Source organism: Mobula hypostoma, chromosome 14 (assembly GCF_963921235.1).
Source record: "Mobula hypostoma chromosome 14, sMobHyp1.1, whole genome shotgun sequence".
In the NCBI taxonomy this organism is placed as follows: domain Eukaryota; kingdom Metazoa; phylum Chordata; class Chondrichthyes; order Myliobatiformes; family Myliobatidae; genus Mobula; species Mobula hypostoma.
Genome location: NC_086110.1, coordinates 4883698 through 4909620, shown reverse-complemented (window position 1 = coordinate 4909620; position 25923 = coordinate 4883698). Strand labels below are relative to the sequence as shown.

The following is a 25923-nucleotide window of genomic DNA, read 5'->3' as shown; positions in this document are numbered from 1 at the left end:
TCTCTTCCAGCACCACGGTCTCCTTCAACAGTCGAACCCAGCACTGCTCTGATCGCACGGGCTCCATCATTAACCATGTGAACCACTTGCAACAGCTCCAATACCTTAGGTACATTCACCCTATCAGCAGCTCAATTTCCAGCAAATGACTATGCTTCAGGTGAGAACATTGCTGAAGATCTCTCTGACGAGGAGTGTTCTATTTATAGTCATGCATACATTCCTGTGTATTGATGTTAGGTAGCTCACAATAGTTTTCAGCCACTCCCAATCCTGAAACGACATAGCTACTCACAACCTTCTCGTGACTGACGGTGCATAAGTGAGTGCATGTTCTACTTATCCAGCAGGCCAGGCAGCATCAATGGAAAAGATTGCTGAGTTCCTCCAGCATTTCGTGCGTGTTGCTTGGGTTACTGCATCTGCAGATTTTCTCATGTTTGACATTCTTATCCACCTCTTTCAAATAGTGCAACTGCGTCTGCTTTCAAACAGCTCTTGCATTTCTTTAAAGATCCTCATGTCATTAGGTTCTTTTTATCAATGGTTTTGCACCTTATTGCTGTCCCTTGTACCACTTCAGTGCAGTATTGTAAGGAAGTGATCTGTATGGCTGGAAAGCAGAACAAAGGATATACTGACATTGGAGAGGGTTCAGAGAAGATTCACAAGAATGATTCCAGGAATGAAAGGGTTACCGTACGAGGAACATCTGGTAGCCCTTGGGCTGTGTTCCCTGGAGTTCAGGAGAATGAGGGGGGATCTCGTAGAAACATTCCGAATGTTAAAAGGCCTGAAGAGATTAGATATGGCAAAGTTATTTCCCATGGTTGGGGAGGCTAGGACAAGAGGGCACGACTTCAGGATTGAAGGATGTCCTTTTGGAACTGAGATGCGGAGAAACTACTTTAGTCAGAGGGTGGTAAATCTGTGGAATTTGTTGCCATGAGCGGCTGTGGAGACCAAGTCATTGGGTGCATTTCAGGCAGAGATAGATAGGTTCTTGATTAGCCAGGGCATCAAGGGGTATGGGGAGAAGGCAGGGGAGTGGGGATGACTGGAAGAATTGGATCAGCCCATGATTGAATGGTGGAGCAGACTCAAATGGCCTACTTCCCCTAAATCATAAAGAAAATAGGTGCAGAGTAGGCCATTCAGCCCTTCGAGCCTGCACCGCCATTTATTATGATCATGGCTGATCCTCCAACTCAGAACCCCACCCCAGCCTTCCCTCCATACCCCCTGACCCCCGTAGCCACAAGGGCCATATCTAACTCCCTCTTAAATATAGCCAGTGAACTGGCCTCAACTGTTTCCTGTGGCAGAGAATTCCACAGATTCACCACTCTCTGTGTGAAGAAGTTTTTCCTAATCTCGGTCCTAAAAGGCTTCCCCTCTATCCTCAAACTGTGGCCCCTCGTTCTGGACTTCCCCAACATCGGGAACAATCTTCCTGCATCTAGCCTGTCCAATCCCTTTAGGATTTTATACGTTTTAATCAGATCCGCCCTCAATCTTCTAAATTCCAACGAGTACAAGCCCAGTTCATCCAGTCTTTCTTCATATGAAAGTCCTGCCATCCCAGGAATCAATCTGGTGAACCTTCTTTGTACTCCCTCTATGGCAAGGATGTCTTTCCTCAGATTAGGGGACCAAAACTGCACACAATACTCCAGGTGTGGTCTCACCAAGGCCTTGTACAACTGCAGTAGTACCTCCCTGCTCCTGTACTCGAATCCTCTCGCTATAAATGCCAGCATACCATTCGCCTTTTTCACCGCCTGCTGTACCTGCATGCCCACTTTCAATGACTGGTGTATAATGACACCCAGGTCTCGTTGCACCTCCCCTTTTCCTAATCGGCCACCATTCAGATAATAATCTGTTTTCCTATTTTTGCCACCAAAGTGGATAACTTCACATTTATCCACATTAAATTGCATCTGCCATGAATTTGCCCACTCACCCAACCTATCCAAGTCACCCTGCATCCTCTTAGCATCCTCCTCACAGCTAACACTGCCACCCAGCTTCGTGTCATCCGCAAACTTGGAGATGCTGCATTTAATTCCCTCATCCAAGTCATCAATATATATTGTAAACAACTGGGGTCCCAGCACTGAGCCTTGCGGTACCCCACTAGTCACCGCCTGCCATTCTGAAAAGGTCCCGTTTATTCCCACTCTTTGCTTCCTGTCTGCTAACCAATTCTCCACCCACACCAATACCTTACGCCCAATACCGTGTGCTTTAAGTTTGCACACTAATCTCCTGTGTGGGACCTTGTCAAAAGCCTTTTGAAAATCCAAATATACCACATCCACTGGTTCTCCCCTATCCACTCTATTAGTTAAATCCTCAAAAAATTCTATGAGATTCGTCAGACATGATTTTCCTTTCACAAATCCATGCTGACTTCGTCCGATCATTTCACCGTTTTCCAAATGTGCTGTTATTACATCCTTGATAACTGACTCCAGCAGTTTCCCCACCACCGACGTTAGGCTAACCGGTCTATAATTCCCCGGTTTCTCTCTCCCTCCTTTTTTAAAAAGTGGAGTTACATTAGCCACCCTCCAATCCTCAGGAACTAGTCCAGAATCTAACGAGTTTTGAAAAATTATCACCAACGCATCCACCACCTCCCGGGCTACCTCCCCAAGCACTCTAGGATGCAGACCATCTGGCCCTGGGGATTTATCTGCCTTCAATCCCTTCAATTTACCTAACACCACTTCCCTACTAACATGTATTTCGCTCAGTTCCTCCATCTCACTGGACCCTCTGTCCCCTACTATTTCTGGAAGATTATTTATTTCCTCCTTAGTGAGGACAGAACCAAAGTAATTATTCAATTGGTCTGCCATGTCCTTGCTCCCCATAATCAATTCACCTGTTTCTGTCTGCAGGGGACCTACATTTGTCTTTACCAGTCTTTTCCTTTTTACATATCTATAAAAGCTTTTACAGTCCGTTTTTATGTTCCCTGCCAGTTTTCTCTCATAATCTTTTTTCCCCTTCCTAATTAAGCCCTTTGTCCTCCTCTGCTGAACTCTGAATTTCTCCCAGTCCTCAGGTGAGCCACTTTCTCTGGCTAATTTGTATGCTTCTTCTTTGGAATTGATACTATCCCTAATTTCTCTTGTCAGCCACAGGTGCACTACCTTCCTTGATTTATTCTTTTGCCAAACTGGAATGAACAATTGTTGTAGTTCATCCATGCAACCTTTAAATGCTTGCCATTGCATATCCACCGTCAATCCTTTAAGTGTCATTTGCCAGTCTATCTCAGCTAATTCACATCTCATACCTTCAAAGTTACCCCTCTTTAAGTTCAGAACCTTTGTTTCTGAATTAACTATGTCACTCTCCATCTTAATGAAGAATTCCACCATATTATGGTCACTCTTACCCAAGGGGCCTTTCATGACAAGATTGCTAATTAACCCTTCCTCATTGCTCAAAACCCAGTCTAGAATAGCCTGCTCTCTGGTTGGTTCCTCGACATGTTGGTTCAAAAAACCATCCCGCATACATTCCAAGAAATCCTCTTCCTCAGCACCTTTACCAATTTGGTTCACCCAATCTACATGTAGATTGAAGTCACCCATTATAACTGCTGTTCCTTTATTGCACACATTTCTAATTTCCTGTTTAATACCATCTCCGACCTCACTACTACTGTTAGGTGGCCTGTACACAACTCCCACCAGCGTCTTCTGCCCCTTAGTGTTACGCAGCTCTACCCATATCGATTCCACATCTTCCCGGCTTATGTCCTTATGATCTTATGATAGTTCAAGCTGAAAATGTTGTCAGGATAGTGACTTAAAAGGGTTTCAAATGAGTTTTTTTATATGCAGTAGTTTGAATAGGCTTAGAGTGTGGGAGCTGCCACATATAAAACTGGTAGCAGTCTGCATGTGAGTTTAGTAAAATTGTTTATTAAGGTAACCCCTGAAAGAAGAGAAGCTATGTCTAGTGTAAAGAGAGCCAGGTGCAAATTTGTGGAGTGAAAGGTGGGTTAGTACATTTGCAGATGACACAAAGGCTGGTGGACTTGAGGATTTGTGTGGAAGATTGCTAGAAGTCGCAACGGGACGTTAACAAGGATGCAGAGATGGGCTGAGAATTGGCAGATGGAGTTCATTCAGAGGTGATTCACTTTGGAAGACAGAATACAAGGTTGATGGCAGGATAAAGGCATACGGTGTGTTGGCCTTCATTAGTCAGTGGATTGAATTCAAGTGCTGCAAGGTAATGTTTCAGCTCCATAAAACCATGGTTAGACCACATTAGAATATTGTGTTCAGTTCTGGTCTTCTCATTATAGGAAGGATGTAGAAGCTTTAAAGAGGGTGCAGAGGAGATTTACGAGGATTTTGCCTGGATCAGGAGCATGTCGTTGAATGAACTTGGACTTTTCTCTTTCGAGCGAAGGGGGATGAGAGGTTACTTGATAGAGGTGTGCAAGATGATAAGAGGCATGGATTGAGTGGACAGACAGACACTTTTTTCCCAGGGCAGTAATGGCTGATGCAGGGGTGCATAACTTCAAGGCCATCGGTGAAAAATATAGTGGGGATGTCAGAGGTAGATATTTTACACAGAGTGGTGGGTGTACACAATACCCTGCCTAGGGTAGAGGTAGAGGCAGATATGTTAGGGACATTTAAAAAACTCTTACATAGGCATATTGATGATAGAAAAATGGAACGAGGGAAGGGTTATATTCATCTTAGATTAGTGTTAAAAAGCCAGCACATCATGGTAGGTTGAAAAGCCTGTAACGTTCTATGTTTTATGTTCTAACAGATGGTGGGAAAGTGCCTTTTGCGTCTAACTGGTAGGATTGGTCCTGCGTGTAAAAAGCAGTTGTACTGCATAGATAGATGTGGAGCTGGAAATTTGAGTCCCAGGGTCTCTGGATAATTGCTACAATGTTATTTTTCATTTTAGAATTGAAGTCTAAATTTAAAAAAGGGGTATTTCGAACAGATTGAAAATAGACAGACCTCTTGATCACAGTATGAGTAAGGGGAACTGGTTGTAATCAAAGTTAAAGAGCCCTCCCTTCACATATACAAATGCCTACAGATGCTGAAACCTACAGCAAGACGGAGGGGGGGGGTCAGGCATCATCTGTGAGGGAGAGGAATTGTCATCATTTTGTGCCAAGACCCAGCAGCAAGAGCACCCCCATACTTGTAACTGTGTTGTCCAAACACATCAACTCAAGGCTGTAAACCTTTAATTTTGCTCCCTCCCCCCCCCCACCTAAATACCTTTGGTTGCTGTCAATAAGACTTGCCGTTTCTTTCCTGAATCTTCTCACCCATGAAAAAGTTACCTTATTGCAAATTGATGTTAGTCTTTTATAGTGTCCTGACGAAGGGTCTCGGCCCGAAACGTCGACTGTACCTCTGCCTAGAGATGCTGCCTGGCCTGCTGCATTCACCAGCATTTTTTGTGTGTGTTGCTTAGTCTTTTAGTGTACCCTTTCCGACCAGAACTTTGTACTTTCTGAGACTTGCTAAATTGCCCCACCTCTTATATTGGGGCAGTCGATCAGGATCAAAAGCGACTTGGGTTCTAAGGGCAAAGTAGGGCAGCAGACTTTTTCACAGATGGGGCGGGTTCTTTGTATCGTACAGGGTGCGGTATACCGGCATTGGCTAATCATTCCTCATCGAAGCTTCGAGCACATTCCTGAATCTTTTCCTCTACCCATCTGGTAATGAGCTCGTTACATGCAGTAGCTTAGGTGAGCTTGGATTGCGGGAGTCACTGTTCATAAAACCGGTATCGTTCTGCTTGAATTAGGTAACCCCTGAAGAAAGATAAGCTATGTATAGTGTAAAGAGAGCATTTTCCAAAACCAGGTGCGCGTGCACGAAGGTCTTTTCAAATGCACTTGCCGACAGCGATACCTGAAGGTTACCAGCTGCGCACTGCAGCGCCCTGCGCGTTCCGGATCGCGGGGACGGAGATCCAGGCGCGCACGCTCCCTACAGTCACGTGGGCCCCTCCGTTGCATCAGCCGGTGAAAAGAAAGCGAGACGCTGCGGTCTCGCATGATTGACTTGCCTTTTAGCCAATAAGAGATCAGAACTCTGGCCACATGACGCCACCCCAGCCAACCAGTGTGGAGGGAGGAGGGAGGTCGTGAGTCGGCACCGAGCTGCGGGCAGTATCGTGGCGGTGGTGGGCGCTGGCGTGGACTCGTGGACTCGGTAATGTTATGGTTCTGATCTTAACGTGTCGGGTTAATGGCGGGTCGTCGGTGTTGTAGCCCGTCAGGTGAGAGGTGGCTGTGTCGCTCTGGTTTCCTGGGCGGTTTAGCGCACTGCTGGTGGGTGATGCTGTGTGTCCGTGTCCTGGGCCTGCCCGCTGTCGGTTAGTGACACTGGACCAGATCCCTGGTCAGTTTTCTCTCTTCTGAGTAGCGTCACTGGGGCAGGTCTTTAGCAACTGCTGAGGATGAAGTTCTGGGTAGCGCTGTTTCATCTGGGCCCGCTGGCGGTTGGTAGTATCACTGGGCCAGTTCAGTTCAGTTTCAGTTTACACTGCTGTGGGTGAAGCTCTCGTGTCACTGCACCTAGTCCTCTGGGTAGTTTGGCTCTGCTGAGCCTTTTGATTTGAATACAGCAATGCAGTGCTGAAGGGGTGTTCTGCTGTCAGAGATGCAGTCTTTCAGATGGGTCATTAATTGAGGATGTCCTTCTATTGCAGTGTTTTTGGGGAAAAAAAGACTGCATCAGCTCCAAGGAGTCAGCATCACCAAAATTCTTATATGGTGATTTATCGCATTGCTGTTTGTGCGAACATGTACATCCATTGGCTGCGGTGTGCCTTACGTTGCAAAGGGGTGCAAGTAATTAACTTCTATGGAAGAAATCTATGGTGCCTTACAGTAGATCGTAAACACTAGAAAATCTGCAGATGCTGGAAATCCAAAGCGACAGACACAAAATGCTAGAGGAACTCAGCTGGTCAGGCAGACGACATTTCCGTCCGAGACCCTTCTTCAAGACTGGGAAGAATAGGGGAAGCTGCCTGAATAAAAAGGTGGGGTGAGGGTTCCCATCCTCCTTTTTCTCCTATGGTCCACTCTCCTTTCCTGTCAGTCTCTCTCTTCTCCAGTCCCTGACCTGGTTTCATATATCACCTTCCAGCTCGCCTCTTTCCCCTATCCACCATTTTATGCCGGCATCTTCCCCCTTCCTTCTCAGTCCTGATGAGGCGTCTTGGTACAGAGTGCCGACTGTTTACTCTTTACCGTAGATGCTGCCTGAGTTCCTCCAGCATTCTGTATGTGCTGCTGTCTGAAATGATTCACTTTCTGGAAAAATGATCAACGTATTTAAAAAAAAATGAGAGGGCTAAGTCGGCAGTTGGCACCAAACGAAAACATAAAGGTTTTTGCTTTTTGTTTGTCCAGTGAAGTTTTATGGGTAGAGCTGAAAGATAAGGGATGATCACATTGTTAGGAGTGTACTGTGGGCCTGCAGGTAGTAAATGGGAATTAGAAGAACAATTATGCAAAGTGATTGCAAGAATAATAGGGTTGACATAGTAGACAATTTCGACTTTCCTGATATAGACTGGGATTGCTATATTGCTAAGGGGTTAGATGGGATGGAATTTGCTAGTGTGCTCAAGAAGGTTTCCTCTTGCAGTATATTGATGGGAAATTGAGGCTTTCAGGAAAAAAGGAGGCTTGGGTCAAGTGGAGCAGCCAAGATCAAGTGAATCAGAGCAGGAGTATAGGGCTTGCAGGAGATTACTCAAGAAATTGCAAGGGCCCTAGTACAGATATTTAAATCATCCTTAGTGACAGGTAAGGTGTCAGAGGACTGGAGGATAACTAATGTTGTTCTGTCTTTTTAAAAAGACTAAAAATAAACCAGGAAATTGTAGACCAGTGAGCCTGACATCTGTAGTGGGGTGAGTTATTCAAAGATATTTTAAAGGAGCGCATGTATGAGTATTTGGATAGACATGGACTGATTAAGGATAGTCAGCATGGCTTCGTGCATGGTAGTTCATGTCTCACCAATTTTATAGAGCTTTTCGGGGAAGTTAGTTGATGAGGGCAAGGCAGTGAATGTTGTCGATGTGTACTTTAGCAAGGCACTTGACAAGGTCCTGCATAGGAGGTTGATCAAGAGGGTTCAGTCACTCGCATTCAAGATGAGGTAGTAAATTGGATTAGATATTGGCTTTGTGTGAAAAGCCAGAGAGTGGTAGATGGTTGCATCTCTGACTGGAGGCCTGTGACTCATGGTCTGCCTCAAGGATCGATGCTGGCTCTGTTATTGTTCATCGTCTATATCAACCATCTGGATGATGATGTGCTTAATTGGATCAGCGGATTTGCGGATGGTACTAAGATTGTGGGTGTAGTTGACGTGAAGAAGACTATCATGACTTGCAGCGGGGTCTGGACCAGCTGGAAAATGCCAGATAGAATTTAATGTGGACAAGTACCAGGTGTTGAACTTTGGTAGGACCAGGCAGGGTAGGTCTTACACAGTGAATGGGGAGGGGCACTGAAGAATGCAGTATGACAAAGGGATCTGGGAATTCAGGTCCATAATTTATTGAAAATGTAGTCAGAAATTGATAGGGTCGCAAAAAAAGCTTTTGGTATGCTGGCCTTCATAAATAAATGTATTGAGTACAGGAGATGGGATGTTATGCTAAAGTTGTAATAGATGTTGGTATTGCCTCATTTGGAGTATTGTGTACAGTTTTGGTCACCTGCCTACAGGAAAGATGTAAATAAGTTTGAAATAGTACAGAGAAAATTTACAAGGACGTTGCTGGGTCTGGGTGATCTGAGTTATATGGAAAGATTGACTCGGTTCGGACTTTATTCCTTATAACAGAAGATCGAGAGGAGATTTGTTAGAGGTATACAAAATTATGACGGTATAGATAGGGTAAGTGCAAGCAAGCTTTTTCCACTGAACTGAGGTTGGCTGGAGAGTCCAACTAGAGGTCATGAGTTAGGGGTGAAAGGTAAGAAGTATAAGGGGAACTTGAGGGTAGACTTTCTTTATTCAGAGGGTCATGAGAGTGTGGAATGAGCTGCTAGCACAAGTGCCTGCGAGTTCAGTTTCAACGTTAAGAGAGGTTTGGATAGGTATAGGGCTATGGTCTCGATGCAGATCGGTGGGAGTAGGTAGTTTAAATGCCAGGTGCAGTCTTGGTGAGCTAAAGGACCTGTTTCTGTGCTGTGCTTATCTTTATCTAAGAAGGAAGGAGAAGAGCAAAAAGGGGTGGGGGTATTGGAGAGATTTGGTAGAAAAGATTAAGGTGAATCCACATAGATTTTATAAGTATATTAAGGGAAAAAGGGAATGGGATATCTTTGTGTGGAACAATTGGAGATAGGGGAGGTTCTCGAAGAGTATTTGGTTTTATCACAGAGAGAGACATGAAGATTTTGGACCTTGAGATAATTAATGGGTGGATATTGGATGTCTTAAAATGTTTAAAGGTATATTAATCTCCAGGTATATTTCGGAACATCCTGGGAGGCTAGAAGGAAATGTGGGTGCTCTTATTGAAATATACATAATCATTAGTGAAGGTGTCAGAAGATGGGTGTGGCTGTTGTGCTTTTAATTTGGAAGGGCTGCAAAGAAAAACTTGGGAACTATAGACTAGTAAACCTAGTCTTTGGTAGGTAAGTTATTGGAGGGAATTCTGAGGGATAAGATATAAAAGCATTTAGAACAACAAGGATTATTTGTTTTCCATGCCCCTGTAGTGAGCTCAATGCTATATCAATAACCTGGATGAGAATGAATATCCTACCACCACTGAGATATCGTCATTCGGACAGTGAGGTGTTTACTGTTTACCTGTTCTGTGCACTGTAGGCATTCATTAATTTATTTGTGCTAATATTTTGTTCTACTTGCCGTGTGTGATGTTTTGTGGGTGCCAGTGAACAACACGACCAATGGCGAAGTCCTTCAGACAGTTCACAAAACTACTTTCAAATATAAATCTGCTATGATTGGAACCTGTGATTTACATTTTCCGGCCGATTGGGTGATCTGGCGCTCTGCTGTCTCTGGGGGAGTTCGGTGAGGTTTCAGGCGGAGTGTGTGACCTGCAGGCTAAGAAGCTTGGAGATGGGGTGTGAGCTCATCATCAGCTCCATTTCTCACTGATTAAAGCATCGAACAAGATTGAATTCAGCAAGGATGACAGCAGAAGGCAAACGGGTGTTCTGCCTGCGTTTGACTGGTTTCTCCCCTCGCTTGATGATACCTTGGTCTTGGGCAATTGACGTGGTTTGTGATTGGATTCTGCAGTTCATGTAATATGTTTCTTGTTTCAGGTTACTCTTTTTTATTGCTATTTTGTATGATTTTGTTTGGGTCTGGTTCTGTGCTTGCAGTCAACAACTGATATAGTGCTAAACTGAACTGAACATTCCTAGAGTCTGTGGTTTGATCTCTAAAATATTGTAATTTTTGCTTTTTTTTTGCTGTTTGATTTGTTTTTGTGTGTTGGATGTTTGATGTTTTCTTTGAATGGGTTGCACGGTGTTCCCTTGTTTCGTGGCTACCTGGGAAGATGAATCTCAGGGTTGTATGCTGCACACATACTTCTACTGTAAATGTTGCAAGAAAACGTTTGTGAACCCTTTGCAATTACCCAGTTTTCTGCATTAATTATAAAATGTTGTTTGATCTTCATCTAAGTCACAATAATAGACAGAGACAATCTGCCTAAATTAATAATCAAAACAACTATACTTTTCATGTCTTTATTGAACACGTTGTTTAATCAATCACAGTCCAGGCTGGTAAAAGTATGTGAACCCTTGTATTTAATAACTGGTAGAACCTCCTTTAGCAGCAATAACTTCCACAAAATGTTTCCTGTAGCTACTGCTCAGACTTGTACAATGGCGATGAGGAACTTTAGACCATTCCTCTATACAAAACTGTTTCAGTTCATCAGTGTTTCTCAGATTCCTTGCATGGACAGCCCTCTTCAGGTCATGCCCATGCATCTCAAATGGACCCTGACTTGGCCATTCCAAAACACCAATTTTCTTCCTTTTAAACCATTCTGTTGTTGATTTACTCTTGTCTTTCAGATCATTGTCTTGTTGCATCATCCACTTCTACTAAGCTTCAGGTAATGGACCTCTACCCTGATTCTCATGTAAGATGTCTTGATGCAATCATTGAGGGAACAATGAATTCAAAATTGTAAGCCCTGAGGCAGCAAAGCATCTCCAAACCATGATGCTCCTTCCACCATGCTTCACGGTTGGGATGAAGTTTTGGTGTTGGTGTGCAGTGCCCTTTTTCCTCCAAACATAGCAGTGTGCACTTCTGCCAAAATGTTCAACTTTTGTCTGGCACACAGAACATTGTCCCAGAAGCTTTGTGGAACATCCAGGTGGTCTTTTGCAAACTGGAGACGTGCAGCAATTTTTTTCTGGAGAGCAGTGTTTTTTTCTGTGGTGTCTTTCCATGAGCACCATTCTTGTTCAGTGTTTTTCTTATAGTGGGCACATGCACAGAGGCTTTAGCAAGTTCTAGAGATTTCTTCAGGTCATTTGCTGTACCCTTTAGTTGAAGCTTACCCTTTCACCTCCTTCAACATTGCTTGTTGTGCTCTTGGGTGATCTTTGCAGGATGTCCACTCCTAAGGAGAGTAGCAACAGTACTGAATTTTCTCCATTTGTAGACAATTTCTCTTACTGTTGACTGATGAATATTTGGGTCTTCAGAAACGCTTTTGTAGCCTTTTCCAGCTTCATGTATCTCTACTGTTTTTCTTCTAATGTCGCCCGAAAGTTGCTTTGATCGAAGCATGGTGCAAATAAACACATCTTTCTTGAGAAGAGCAGGTTTGTCAGTAACCTGACTTTGTGTGTCTTTTTTTAAATAGGGCAGGGCACCTCTACAACCCACACCTCCAATCTCATCTTGTTGATTGGAACACCTGACTCTAAATAGCTTTTGTAGAAGGCATTACCCCAGAGGTTCACATACGGTTTTGAACCTAGACTGTAATTGTTAAATGGTATACTCAGTATTGATGAAAAAAAGTACAACTGTTTGTGGGTTAATAGTTTAGGCAGATTGTTTTTGTCTATTATTGTGACCTAGATGAAGTGCAGACCACATTTTATGAGTGATCAATGCAGAAAACCAGGCAATTGCAAAGGGTTCACAAACTTCTTGCAACTGTATATGCAGTCAGATGACAATGAATGTACGGGGGATGGTTAGTAAGTTTGCAGATGACATCGGCCTACTTACTGTAATTGATAATGAAGATAGTTATTAGGATTTACAGAAGGATCCTGGTCAGCTGGGTAAGTGGGCTGAGGAACAGCAAATGGGGTTTAATTTGGATCAGTATGATGTGCTGCATTTTGAGCGGAAAAATGATTTTCACAGTCAAATCCTATAGTGTGTTGTAGAATAGAGGAGCCTCTGATCACATTCCTGGAAGTAGCATTTTAGGTAGACAGAGTGAGGGAAAGCTTTTTGACATGCTGGCCTTCATCAGTCAGAACATTGGCTATAGAAGTTGGTCAAGCCATATTTGGAATATTGTGTTCTGTTTTTGTCACTGCTACAGGGAAAATGCCGTTAGGAGAATGAGAGGAGAAGGAGGAGATATACTAAGTGTTGCTGCGTCTTTAGGTACTGAGTTATAAAGAGGGGTTGAGCAGATTGGCACTTTTTCATTGGAGTGCTAGGAAAATGAGGGGAGTGGCTTCTAGATGTGTATATAATTCAAGGGCCTAGGGTGAATGCACACAGTTCGTTTCCCTCAGTTGGTTCAGCTGAGAGTGGAGAGATTTAATATGAACCTGGAGGTGGGGGGCAACCTTTTCACCCAGAGGGTGGTCAGTATCTGGAATGAGTTGCCAGAGGAAGTACATTAATGATGTTTAAAAGGTATTTGAACAGGAAAAGTTCAGAGGGATTTTGGGCAAATGTAGCTAGTTTAAATAGGAATCTTGGTCTGCATGGACCAATTGGCTGCATGGTCTTTTCTGTGCTCTCTGACTCCATAACTCTGTAATTATAGACATGGAGAAGTTGTTTGTTTAGAGATCTAGCATGGAACAGACCCTTTCAGCCTGATGAGCCACACTGCCCAGAAATCCACCTATTTAACCCTAGCCACGGGACAATTTACAAATACCAGTTACCTATTAACCAGTACTCTTTGTAATGTGGGAGGAAACCCACGCTCTTCGGAGAAGATGTATAACCTTCTTACAGACTCTGCTGGGTTGGAACTCTTGAGCTCAGACACACTGAACTGTAATAGCATCATACTGACTGTGGCACCCGAAATAAAAAACATTATCTACATACTTGGTGGAGATTCTGTTTTGGGGTTTACAGTCTTGGTATGGTTTATCACTTTTAGATTCACTGGGAGAGAATAAGTCTGGATATTACATACAGCAGAAATTTGGTTCTCCTATTTTTCCAGACCAGTCTGTAATCAAGAGATGGACCTTGTTTAGAAAAACAAGTAGGGCATTTTCTCTTTCAAGTTCACATTCAATATAGCCAAGCGAAACAGCATTCCTCTCAGGCCACTCGTTACTAACAGCACACAGTACATATAGTTATGATAGAAAATATACAGTTACAAATGAGAAATAGTCCCTGAATGGTGTGGTCTGTAGAATGATAATAGATGGGATACTGTCCTGGTCCAGTTTGTTCTTCCACTAAGTGAACATTGGAGAACAACACTGAGCCATTCCATTCCCTATATGAATGTTGAACCAACAAGACCCCAACGAAGGTATTCCAATACTTCAGATTCCAGTTCAATCATTTATTTATCACATGTACATTGAAACATACAGTGAAATGTTTGCATTAATAACCAACACTACCTAAGGATGTGCGAAAAACAGCTGGCAAGAGTAGCCACACAATCTGGTGCCAAAATAAATATGCCCACAATGTTCAGCACCCCACAATTCAGAAAAGTTGTGAAGGCTTAGTAGAGGGTTATTCCAGAAATGTGGAATGATTTGTAAGCATTAAATGACAAAATTATAGAGTCATAGGCTAGAAATAGACCCTTTGGCGCAACTTGTCCATAGCAACCAAGTTGCCGAATGGAGCTAGTCCTAAATTGCAACTTAAGACCATAAGATACAGGAGCAGAATTAGGCCATTTGGCCCATCGAGTCTGCTCCGCAATTCAATCATGGCTGATCCTGTTTTTTTTTGTTACTCCTCAACCCCATTTCCTGGCCTTCTACCCGTAATCTTTGATGCCATGTCCAATCATGAACCTATCAATCTCTGCCTTAAATACACCCAATGACCTGGCCTCCACAGCTGCAAGTGGCAAGAAGTTCCACAAATTCACCACCCTCTAGCTAAAGAAATTTCTCTACATCTGATTTGAATGGACGCCCCTTTATCCTGAGGCTATGCCCACTTGTCCTAGACTCTCCCACTATGAGAAATGTCCTTTCCACATCTACTGTATCTAGGCCTTCCAACATTCGAAAGGTTTCAATGAGATCCCCCTCTCAACCTTCTAAATTCCAGCAAGTACATATCCAGACCCATCAAGCATTCCTTGTATGATAATGTTTTCATTCCTGGAATCACCCTTGGATCTTCTGCAATGCCAGCACATCTCTTCTACAGTGAGCAGCCCAAACCTGTTCACAATACTCAAGATGAGGCCTCAGCAGTGCCTTATAAAGCCTCAGCATCATATCCCTGCTCTTGTATTCTAGACCTGTTAAAATGAATGCCAACATTGCATTTGGCTTCCTCATCACTGACTCAGGTTAACCTTCAGGGTGTTCTGCACAAGTACTCCCAAGTCCCTTTGCATCTCAGATTTTTGGATTTTCTCCCCGTTTAGAAAATAGTCAGCACATTCATTTCTACAACCAAAATGCATGACTATGCATTTTCTATTGTATTTCATTTGCCACTTTCTTGACCATTCTCCTAATCTGCCTAACTCCTCCTGCGTCCTACCTGTTTCCTCAACACTACCTGCCTCTCCACCAGTCTTGGTGCCATCTGCAAACTTGACAACAAAGCCATCTATTTCATCAACTAAATCACTTATATACAGCATAACAAGAAGTGGTCCCAAAACCGACCCCTGTAGAACACCACTAGTCACTGGCAACCAACCATTCAAAGATACTTTTACTCCCACTCGCTGCCTTCTTCCAATCAGCCATTGCTCTAACCATGTTGGTAACTTTCCTGTAATACCACGGGCTCTTACCTTAGTAAGCAGCCTCTTGTGGCACCTTGTCAAAGGCCTTCTGGAAGTCCAAATATACCACATCCATTGCATCCCCTTTATGTGTTAAGGGTCGTCGGGCAGGATTTTCCCTAAAGGAAACCATGCTGACTTTATCCTATCTTGTCCTGTGTCACCAAGTACTCCATCACTGCGTCCTTAGCAATTGACTCGACATTTTCCCAACCACTGAGGTCAGGCTAACTGGTCTATAATTTCCTTTCTGCTACCTTCCTCCTTTCTTAAAGAGTGGAGTGATATTTGCAATTTTCTAGTCCTCTGGTACCATGCCAGAGTCCAATGATTTTTGAAAGATCATTTCTAATGCCACCACAATCTCTAACGCTACTTCTTTCAGAACCCTAGAGTGCAGTTCATCTGGTCCGGTTGACTTATGTACTTTTAGGTCTTTCAGCTTTTTGATCACCTTCTCCCTTGAAAAAGTAGCGAAACCCACTTCTCTTCCTTCACACTACAACATCTGGCACATTGCTAGTGTCTTCCACAGTGAAAACTGACGCAAAATACTCATTTAGTTCATCAGCCGTATCCTTGTCCCCCATTATTATTTCTCCTTCCTCATTTTCTAGCGGTCCTATATCCACTCTCATCTCTATTTTTTTACATATTTGAAAAAAGTTTTCAATATCTACTTCGATATTATTTGTTAGTTTGCTTTCATATTTCATCTTTTCCCTTCTAATGATTTTTTTTAGTTGCTCTCTGTAGGTTTTTAAAAACTTTCCAATCCTCTATCTTCCCACTAATTTTTGCTTTGTTGCATGCCCTCTCTTTTGTCTTTACATTGGCTTTGACTTCTCTTGTCAACCATGGTTGCACTATTTTGCCATTTGAGTATTTCTTCAATTTTGGAATACACACGTTCTGCAGCTTCCTCATTTTTCCCAGAAAGGCATGCCATTGTTGCTCTGCTGTCATCCCTGCCAGCAGCTTCTTCCAATTTATTTTGGCCAACTCCTCTCTTATACCACTGCAATTTCCCTTACTGCACTGAAATATTGCTATGTCAGACTCTACTTTCTCTCTATCAAATTTCTAGTTGAACTCAATCATATTGTGATCACTGGTTCCTAAGGGTTCTTTTACCTTAAGCTCCCTAATTGCTTCTGGCTCATTACATAACACTCAATCTGGTATAGTTGATCCCCTAGTAGGCTCAAGGACATAATGCTCTAAAAAACTATTTCTTAGGCATTCGACAATTATGCTTTCTTGTGATCCATTGCAAACCTGATTTTCCCAATTGACCTGCAAGTTAACATTTGGCCCATATCCATCATTCTTATCTATCTGCTTGTTTAAATGTATTTTAAATATTGTAATTGTCTCCCCTGTACCACTTCCTCTGGCAGCCTGTTCCATATAACCACTGCCCTCTGGCTGGATTTACTTGTACCTGAAATCCTCTAAATCATATTGTAATCTTACATGAACTTCGTCAATGTCAACACCACCATCAAGTTTTCATGTCCCCCTTAAGCTTATTAAGCAGGTCAATCACTTTCACAGCCAAATCTTTAGAGGACAAAGAACAGTGGACCCAACACTGATGCCTGTGGAATACCACTGGTCACAGGTTTCCAATCAGAATATCAGCCCTCCACTGCCGCACTCACTTTTACCCACGTCAGTTTTGTTTCTAGTTTGCTAGCTCAACCTGAATTCCACGTGATGCAGCCTTCTAATCCAGCCGACCATGTGGGACCTTGTCAAGGGGCTTGCTAAAGTCATCTTCTGCCTTCCTGACCTCATCAGTCCTCGTGGTTACCTCAGGATCAAATCTGTTATCACTGACATATGTATAATGTGAAATCTGTTGTTTGTGGCAGCAGTACAGTGCTACAACAATTTCAAACAAGAAACTCTTCAAATGAACAGATTTGTTACTCACAATTTTCCGCACACAAAGCCATGCTGAATATTCAGCCCTTGCCTTTCTAAATGCAGGTAGATCCTGTCACTCAAATTTCCCCCCAAGTAACTTTACCACCGCTGATGTTTGGCTTACTGGTGTATGGTTCCCTGCTTGTACTTGTAGCTTTTCTTAAAAAAAGACACCATATTAGCTACCCTCCAGTATATCTGGTACCACACCATGATATGAATTTTTCTGACATGGCTCCAGGAATTTCTTCCCTGGCTTCCCACTATGTCCTACAATAAATTTGTCAGGTCCCAGTAACATGTTAGAGACAAAAGTGTTGAGGTGATTCAGTAGTGGTTTAAAAATAATTTGGACGAAGTATAAATAGAGAATGTATCCAGTGGCTGAATGGTTGATAAAGAGAGCGTCAGGTTTAAGGTGATTACCAGACACACTGCGATAAGCCTTTTAAAACAAAATCAAATGGCTAGGATAATGAACAGATTGGCAGCTAAGGTGATCAAAACATTGTGTTTGCTTTCAGAGTGAATGGGCAGAAAAGTATCATAGGATTGTTGGGGAAAACTGAGGCTAACTGGATTGATTTTTTAAAAAAATCAACTAAATGATTGTGTTGCACTCCATTGGTTTTATTAGAATATCTTGTGCAACAAAACACAGTTACATCTACACAGCCTAGTCACTGAATCAAAACAATTATTGTCAGGAATGTTTCAAATCATTTCCATTATTTGTGGTTTCAGAGCCATCGCTGTTGGAGTTAATTATGTTCTCGTTATGCAGTTAAATTTTTGAGTTAGTGGTTTAGATTATTGGAATTGTACTTCAAGCTCTGTATCACTATGCTAAGATGTGAATGATAGATTCTCAGAAGTTCTATCTGAATTGGGTTCATCAGAATTTTGTTTGGAATATGATATGGCTCAGAAGAATAAAATTGTTAAATATTTTATGCTGCACAGCATTAAAATTGGACAAGCTTGCATTTTTATGTTATAAAAAAAATGAACTGGACATCTTGTCAGGTGAAAGGTGCTCCCCTGGATGAACTTCAGAACATTTAGAAATAATTGAAAAGGGCGGTAACAGAGATGTATATACTCATTTTGTGTATAGTTGATGTTTGAAGTTTGATTTTGGCTGGCTGCTATTGGTCAGCAAATCAATACAGTGAATAGTAGTCTTCATCAACAAGATCCCAGTCAGATTACCTATCTGTTGTGATTTTCCTGGTGTAAATCAGAGACTGTTATGCTTTCCTTCAGTACTCTTGTCTAGTGACACTTTCACTTTCTATTTCTATAAAATAACTTACTTATATGAATATTAGATGAGAATACTAACTGGTTGCTTTTCTGACACAGTAATTCTACAATGGCCTGTAATGCCAGAGGAATTGTTTCTCATCAATTCGTGACTTTCCATTGGAAGATAAATTGGCATGGAATGAAGTTTAATGTTTTTTATGTACTCTTGTTTTCTGCAGACCCTGTGAATTGCTCCAAAATGGCCTTGCCACTGAGTGCTAGAGAGATTCGCCAGAAATTTATTAATTTCTTTAAACAACACAGCCATGAGTATGTGCACTCCTCAGCAACTATTCCTCTTGATGACCCCACTCTTCTCTTTGCAAATGCTGGCATGAATCAGGTAAGACAACAGACTGCCACATTACTGTGGATGTTCTTAATCTCTCTGCCCTTGAAATTACGCAACATTAGTATTTATGTACCACGCAAAATGCTGGAGGAATTCAGCAGGCCGGGCAGCATCTATGGAAAAAAAGTACAGCTGATGTTTCGGGACGAGACCCTTCAGCAGGAATTGGCCTGAAACGTTGACTGTACTTGTTTCCATAGATGCTGCCTAGCTTGCTGAGTTCCTCCAGCATTTTGTGTGTTTTACTTGGATTTCCAGCATCTGTAAATTTTCTTGTTTGTTAGTATTTATGTATAACTCAGTTTTATAAATTAGTTGGGCATTAACCTGTAACTGTTCAGGTTTATGTCCAATTTGCCATGCATTTTCAAAGTCAATGTTGAATTTATTGTCATATCAACATATGCACACGTGCAGTGGAAAAACTTGCAGCAACATCATAGGCAATAGCATCATATAAGCAGTATTCACATGTAAACGTAAATGGTACACAGTCTTTACAAGAAAGAACAAATGGTTAATTAGTCTGTTAGTGCAGTGACCAAACTGTTTTGCTAAGCTGTTAATGATTTGGATTTTGCCAGTTGGTTCAAGAACCAAATGGTTAAAAGGAAAGAGCTGTTCTTTAGCTTGCTGGTGCGGGACTTCAGGCTCATGCACCTCCTGCCCGATGATAGTAAAGAAATGGTGGCGTGGCCCAAATGGTGGGGATCTTTGATGATAGATATTGCCTTCTTGAGGCATTGCCTCCTGTAGATACGACTAATGATGGGGAGGTAAACACAGGGAATTCTGCAGACACTGGAAATTCAAGCAACATGCATCAAAGTTGCTGGTGAATGCAGCAGGCCAGGCAGCAATTTTGATGTGTGTTGCTCTAATGATGGGGAGGAATGTGTCTGGGATGTATCTTGTGTACTGGGCAGACTACAATGTAGAATGGATGAAGAATAGCCTTTAGCGCTCTTGTCCCAGAGTACCAAACATTTTTCTTCCCTTTACAATGTTGAACTATTTCTATTTCCCTCGCTACTAATCATCAAGCTTGTAAACCTGGGTTTCTCTACCTCCCTCTGCAAGTGGATCCTCAACTTCCTTATCAGGAGACCACAATCGTGGATTGGTAATACATCTCCTCGCAGACAATTGACACAAGCCATCTCAAGAATGCGTGCTTAGCCCTCTGCTCTACTCTCTGCACGCTCACGACTATGTGGCTAGACACAGCTCAAACATCTATAAATTTGCTGATGACTCCACAGTTGTGGCATAATCTCAGATGGTGTCAAGGTGGTATACAGGCATGAGGTTTGTTCAGCTGGTTGAGTGGTGTCACAGCAATAACTTTGTACTCAGTATCAGTAAGACCAAGGAATTGTTCATGGACTTAAGAGAGGGGAAGTTGGTAGAACACTCAGCAGTCCTCATTGAGGGGTCAGTGGTGAAAAGAGTGAGCAGGTTTAAGTTTGTGGCACCAGTATCGTAGAGGATATATCTTCATCCCAACACATTGATGCAATGCTGAAGAAAGCGCGTTAACAGCTCTGTTTCATTAGGAGTTTGAGGAGATTTGGTATTTCAGCAAATACTCTTGCAAATTTCTGTGGGTATACAGTGGAGAGCATTCTGACGTATCATAGCCAGGGATGGAAGCTCCAGTGCACAGGATTGTAAGAGGTTGTCAGAGTCCTCCTGAACCATTCCAAAATCTAGTGATTCTTAAAAGATCATTACTAATGCCTCCACAATTTCTTCAGCTGCCTCCTTTGGAATTCTGTGGTGCAGTCCATCTGGTCTTGGGTGACTTATCTACCTTCAGACTTTCCAACTTCCCAAGCACCTTCTCCTTATTAGTAGCAACAACGCTCATTTCTACTCCCTGACATTCTCACATTTCTGTCATCCCACTAATGTCTTCCACAATGAAGACTGCACAGAATACTTACGAAGTTTGTCTGCCATTTCTTTGTCCCCCATTACTACCTCTCCAGCATCATGTTCCTGTGGTCCAATATCCACTCTCTTTTAGTCCTTGTATATCTGAAAAACTTCCTGTATCCTCTTTTGTATTATTGGCTAACACTTCATATTTCATCTTTTCTCTCATTATGGCTTTTTAGTTGCCTTCTGTTGGTTTTTAATTGCTTCCCAATCATCCACCATATGTTTTGCCATATTATATGCCCTCTCTGCTTTTATGCTTTGTATGGTTAAATCATAAAAGTTCTGCCAGGAGCTATAAAATGGTAGTTCTAACATCTGTCAATAACTTTTCAGGGAGACTGTTTAAAGTTTTTAATCAGTGACCTTTTTTTCTCCACAGTTTAAACCAATCTTCTTGAACACCATCGATCCATCCCACCCAATGGCAAAATTATTAAGAGCTACAAATACTCAGAAATGTATACGGGCTGGAGGAAAGCACAATGACCTGGATGATGTGGGAAAGGATGTTTATCATCATACTTTTTTTGAAATGTTGGGTTCTTGGTCCTTTGGTGATTACTTCAAGGTAAATCAACTGTTTACATGACAACAGTATTGGATTAGTAAGAAAGGAAAGTGTCATCAATGGCAAAACCAACAACAGCTGGTGGTATCGTGATGTTTTAGTCTAATGTGGTATTAGAGGCTGTGAGGATGGCAACAATTACTGCCCATCCCTAACATACCTTTCAAACGATGCTAATATGCTGTTGCCTTGAACTGCTTCAGCCCTTGTGGTGAAAGTGGCTTTGGGTGGGCTATTCCAGGATTGTTTCCCATTGATGAAACAAGTATTTTCAAGACAAAGCACTGTAATAAAAAGGAACATGCTATAGATTCTCATGTCAGGGAGCATAACTGGAGAAAAAAAGAGAATTCTCAGCATTTCAAGGTGATTTCCATACCTTAAAACTAGGAAATCAACATTCCCTAAATTGCAGAGATGGGGGAAGGTTGAGGATGAACAAAGGAAATAGCTGTACCAGCTTGTCAGCCATTAGAGACCGCAGTGGCCCGATGCCATTTGAAGGTTTGCCCGTCGTAGCTCATACATCCAGCAGAGACGCAAGTTGGAGAGGAATAAGAAATGGATCAGAGAGCAGAAAAAGTAATACTGAACTTGTCGGATACAAAACAGTAGAGATATGAAATAAAACAGCGGATGCAGGAGTGGCATGGTAGCTTGGTGGGGGGGGGGAGGCGGGTGACATAGTAGCATAGCAGTTGGTGCAGTGCTGTGACAGTGCCAGTGACCCGAGTTCAGTTCCACCACTGCCTGTAAGGAGTTTGTACGATCTTCCGTGTCCGCTGTTCTCCCTCCAATGTTGGGTTTTTCTCCCACATTCCAAAACAAAAGATGTTCAGGTGAGTAAGTTGTGGGCGTGCCATGTTGATACCTGAAGCATGACGACACTGTGGGCTGCTCCAGCACATCCCCGGACTGTGTTGGTCATTGGCACAAATGACACATTTCACCCTGTTTTGATGTAAATACGACAAATAAGGCTGATCTAATCTAAAGTACTCAGCATGTCAAGTAACGTCAAATTCTTGGTTTTTTGCTTGATGTTGTTTGTCCCCTGACACCTCAATCTTTCCACCATCTGCTGGGCATGTCAGGAATGTACTGTGATAATTACTGGGTGAGTACAGCTCCAATAATGCTCAAGAATTTCAAAGTCCAGGATAGTGCAACTGCTTGATTAGCATTTCATTGTACATTTTGTGATGTCTCTGGAATTGACTTTATTTCTTACATCCTTTACATACATGAGGAATAAAAATCTTTACATCTCCGTCTAAATGTGCAATGTGCAATCATAGTAATTTATAATAACTTATAATAAAAATAACAGTCAATGTAATATAGAGTACACTCAAATCAGCGTGAGTTAATCGGTCTGATGGCCTGGTGGAAGAAGCTGTCCGGGAGCCTGTTAGTCCTGGCTTTTATGCTGTGGTACCGTTTCCCAGATGGTAGCAGCTGGAATGGGTTGTGGTTGGGGTGACTCAGGTCCCCAGTGATCCTACGGGCCCTTTTTACACATCTGTCTTTGTAAACGTCCTGAATCATGGGAAATTCATAACTACAGATGTGCTGGGCTGTCCACACCACTCTCTGCAGAGTCCTGTGATTGAGGGAGGTACAGTTCCCATACCAGGCAGTGATGCAGCCAGTCAGGATGCTCTCAATTGTGCCCCTGTAAAAAGTTCTTAGAATTTGGGGGGCCATACCAAACATCTTCATCCATCTGAGGTGAAAGAGGTGCTGTTGTGCCTTTTTCACCACACAGCTGGTGTGTACAGACCACATGAGGTCCTCGGTGATGTGGATGCTAAGGAACTTGAAGCTGTTTACCCTCTCAACCCCAGATCCATTGATGCTAATAGGTGTTAGCCCATCTCCATTCCTCCTGTAATCCACAACCAGCTCCTTTGCCCCCACCACACTTCACAGTGTGTACAACATTGTACACAATGTGTTTGTTGTGTCCACAATGCATTGTAGCAGCTTGGGTCTTCTGAATGCTTCCTAGACTCATAACTCTTACCTGGAGCTACCTATCAGGGCATAACTCCTACCAGGGCCACAGACGGGGGGTGGGGGGGGATCACCACTGCTTTCAAATTGTACACATTCTTCTAATGTAATATATTGCTATACTTTTGCTGGACCAAAATCACAAAGCCTAAAAGTGTGAAAGGGCTTCCATCTGTCACCTCTCTGAGCAGTACATCCCATAGGGCTTGGGTGCAACCAAACCCCATTGAAAGTAGGGCATAGAAGAGTAGATGTTACCTTGCATGTGCAAAGTGTCCGTCAGGAAAGAGACTGTTATGCACAGTGCTTTGGTAGAAGTACTGAGAGCTGTGTTGGGGAAGGAAAGTAATAAATGCAGTACGTGTATCTGAACAGCGTTGAAGTCTTCGTTTAAGGTCAGTGCCTCTAGATTATAGTTAGTGACTATACTGCAAAGTTTATTGTTTTTTTCTGGGAGCCACCTCTCTAGGTACAGGGTATTTTAGAAATATGCAGTTTGTTGATTATGCTGTAATTACAGTGCAGAAACGGGAGTAAGCTCAATTCATCCATTCCGGTGTTTACAATGCACAGGTACCTCAGCCCTCTTTGGCCAACCTTCCTCAAATGTTTACCCAATTACACAGGACACTACCACACTCTCGGATCATTCTACCCCTTCCGTTCTACATAGCCCTCCATTTTTCTAGCATCCATTGGCTTATCTAAGTATTTCATAAATGTCTCTGATGTATCTGCCTCTACCACTACCCCGGCAATGTGTTCGACATACCCACCACTCTTTGGGTAAAAAAAAAACAAACAAACACTTAATCTCAGACCCTCCCCCATCCCCAATAATTTCCTCCAGTACCCTTAAAGTTATGCCCCCTCATACAATCCATTTCTGCCCTATTCTGGTTATCTACTCGAACTCAGCCTCTTATCATCTTGTACACCTCTATTAATTCACCTGTCATCCATCTCCTCTCCAAACAGGAAAAGCCCTATCTTGCTCAACCTATTTTCATAAGACATGTTCTCTAATCCAGGCAGCATCCTGATAAAGCTTCCACATCTTTCCTATAATGAGGTGACCAGAACTAAACACAATATTCCAGATGTGGGCTAAATAGTTTTACAGTGCTGGAATATTACCTTGCGGCTCTTGAAGTCAATCTCCCGACTAATGAAGGCCAACACCTTTCATCTTAACAATTACTACTTGAATACATCTGTGCTCTTCAGCCCAATGGCTTCAACTTATTGTACCTATCCTATCTAATGTTCATTGTCTCTGATCTGCTCTCACTTGTAAATGGGAGCATCTTTATATTAATCTTCAGTTAAAATACCATTCAAATTGCAGTTTCCTTCAAACTAAAAGATATATTTCAGACCATACTTGTAGAAGTCAATCTGGAGTGATTCAGTCTGTGTGGATACTCTGATTCCCTTCATCCATGTAGGAACTGGCTTGCAAAATGGCCTTGGAACTGTTGACGGAAGAGTTTGGAATCTCCATCGACAGGCTTTACGTGACTTACTTTGGAGGGGATGAAAGAGCTGGGCTGGAGCCAGATCTTGAATGCAAGCAGGTCTGGACAAACCTAGGGTGAGATTTCCCTTTTTCATTTCTATTTCCATTCCAGCTAGATCTTCCATTATGTAATTTGAGGAAGCCTGTATATCTACTAGGTTGAACCGGGCTGGAGTTCAATCAAAATATTTTCCCTTGGAACATTTTCAATATCATAGCAGAGCTGGTCATGAAAGAACATTATAAGGATTTTCCTTTTCAATGATGAATACCTATAGTTTCCCAGCATTTACTTTAAATTCTTCAACTGCACATACAAGCAGAATGAATTTAAAATTGGTCAATCTAAAGATTAAATTCTTCTCTATTGATGTTTATTGTTGGCCCAGCTGTGATTGTAGACTTGAGAGGTAGTTCTGAAATTATCCTGGCATTTGTGACAGCCATTCAATACTCATATGATGGAACCCTACAATTTGTTGGGTACTGTATTTAGAAGTATTTAAAGATAAACCTTTTCAATTGTATCCTTTACAGTTGAAGAAAAAATACTTGTTGCTTTGAATTAAACAGAATGGTGTCTGTAAAATACATAGAGCTTGGTGTCTTTCTGCATTTGTATTAAATCTAGTTAACTTTTTATTTTTACCAGAATGGCAGAAGAAAGGATTCTGCCAGGCAGCATGAAGGATAACTTCTGGGAGATGGGTGACACCGGCCCTTGCGGCCCATGCAGTGAGATACATTACGATCGTATTGGAGGACGTGATGCTGCTCACCTGGTCAACATGGATGACCCTAATGTTCTGGAGGTCTGGAATCTTGTGTTCATTCAATTCAACAGGTAAAATTGTAACCCTATGTTCTATATCTTCATCCAACTCTCCTGTTCATATTTAAAGAACTACTCTCTTAATATTGTTAGTTATGGTATGTAAAATCCATGTGGCCAAGTAAACTAATGTTAATTCCCTTTCTTCTTACCTGTTCTCTAAAGTGCTGCAATTG

The 25923-nt window shown here is 42.3% G+C and overlaps 1 protein-coding gene across 1 annotated transcript in view; it reads left to right on the top strand.

The window, feature by feature from the left end:
• The first annotated feature begins 6133 nt into the window (after window positions 1-6133).
• The window catches only part of aars1 (alanyl-tRNA synthetase 1), a 62689-nt gene continuing 42899 nt past the window's right edge, over window positions 6134-25923 (top strand). The window contains exons 1-5 of the mRNA XM_063066608.1: window positions 6134-6233; window positions 18696-18859; window positions 21192-21380; window positions 24845-24990; window positions 25568-25759. Of these exons, the coding sequence (XP_062922678.1) occupies window positions 18716-18859; window positions 21192-21380; window positions 24845-24990; window positions 25568-25759 (671 nt within the window). The 5' untranslated portion in view covers window positions 6134-6233; window positions 18696-18715. The remainder of the gene's footprint in view (window positions 6234-18695; window positions 18860-21191; window positions 21381-24844; window positions 24991-25567; window positions 25760-25923) is intronic.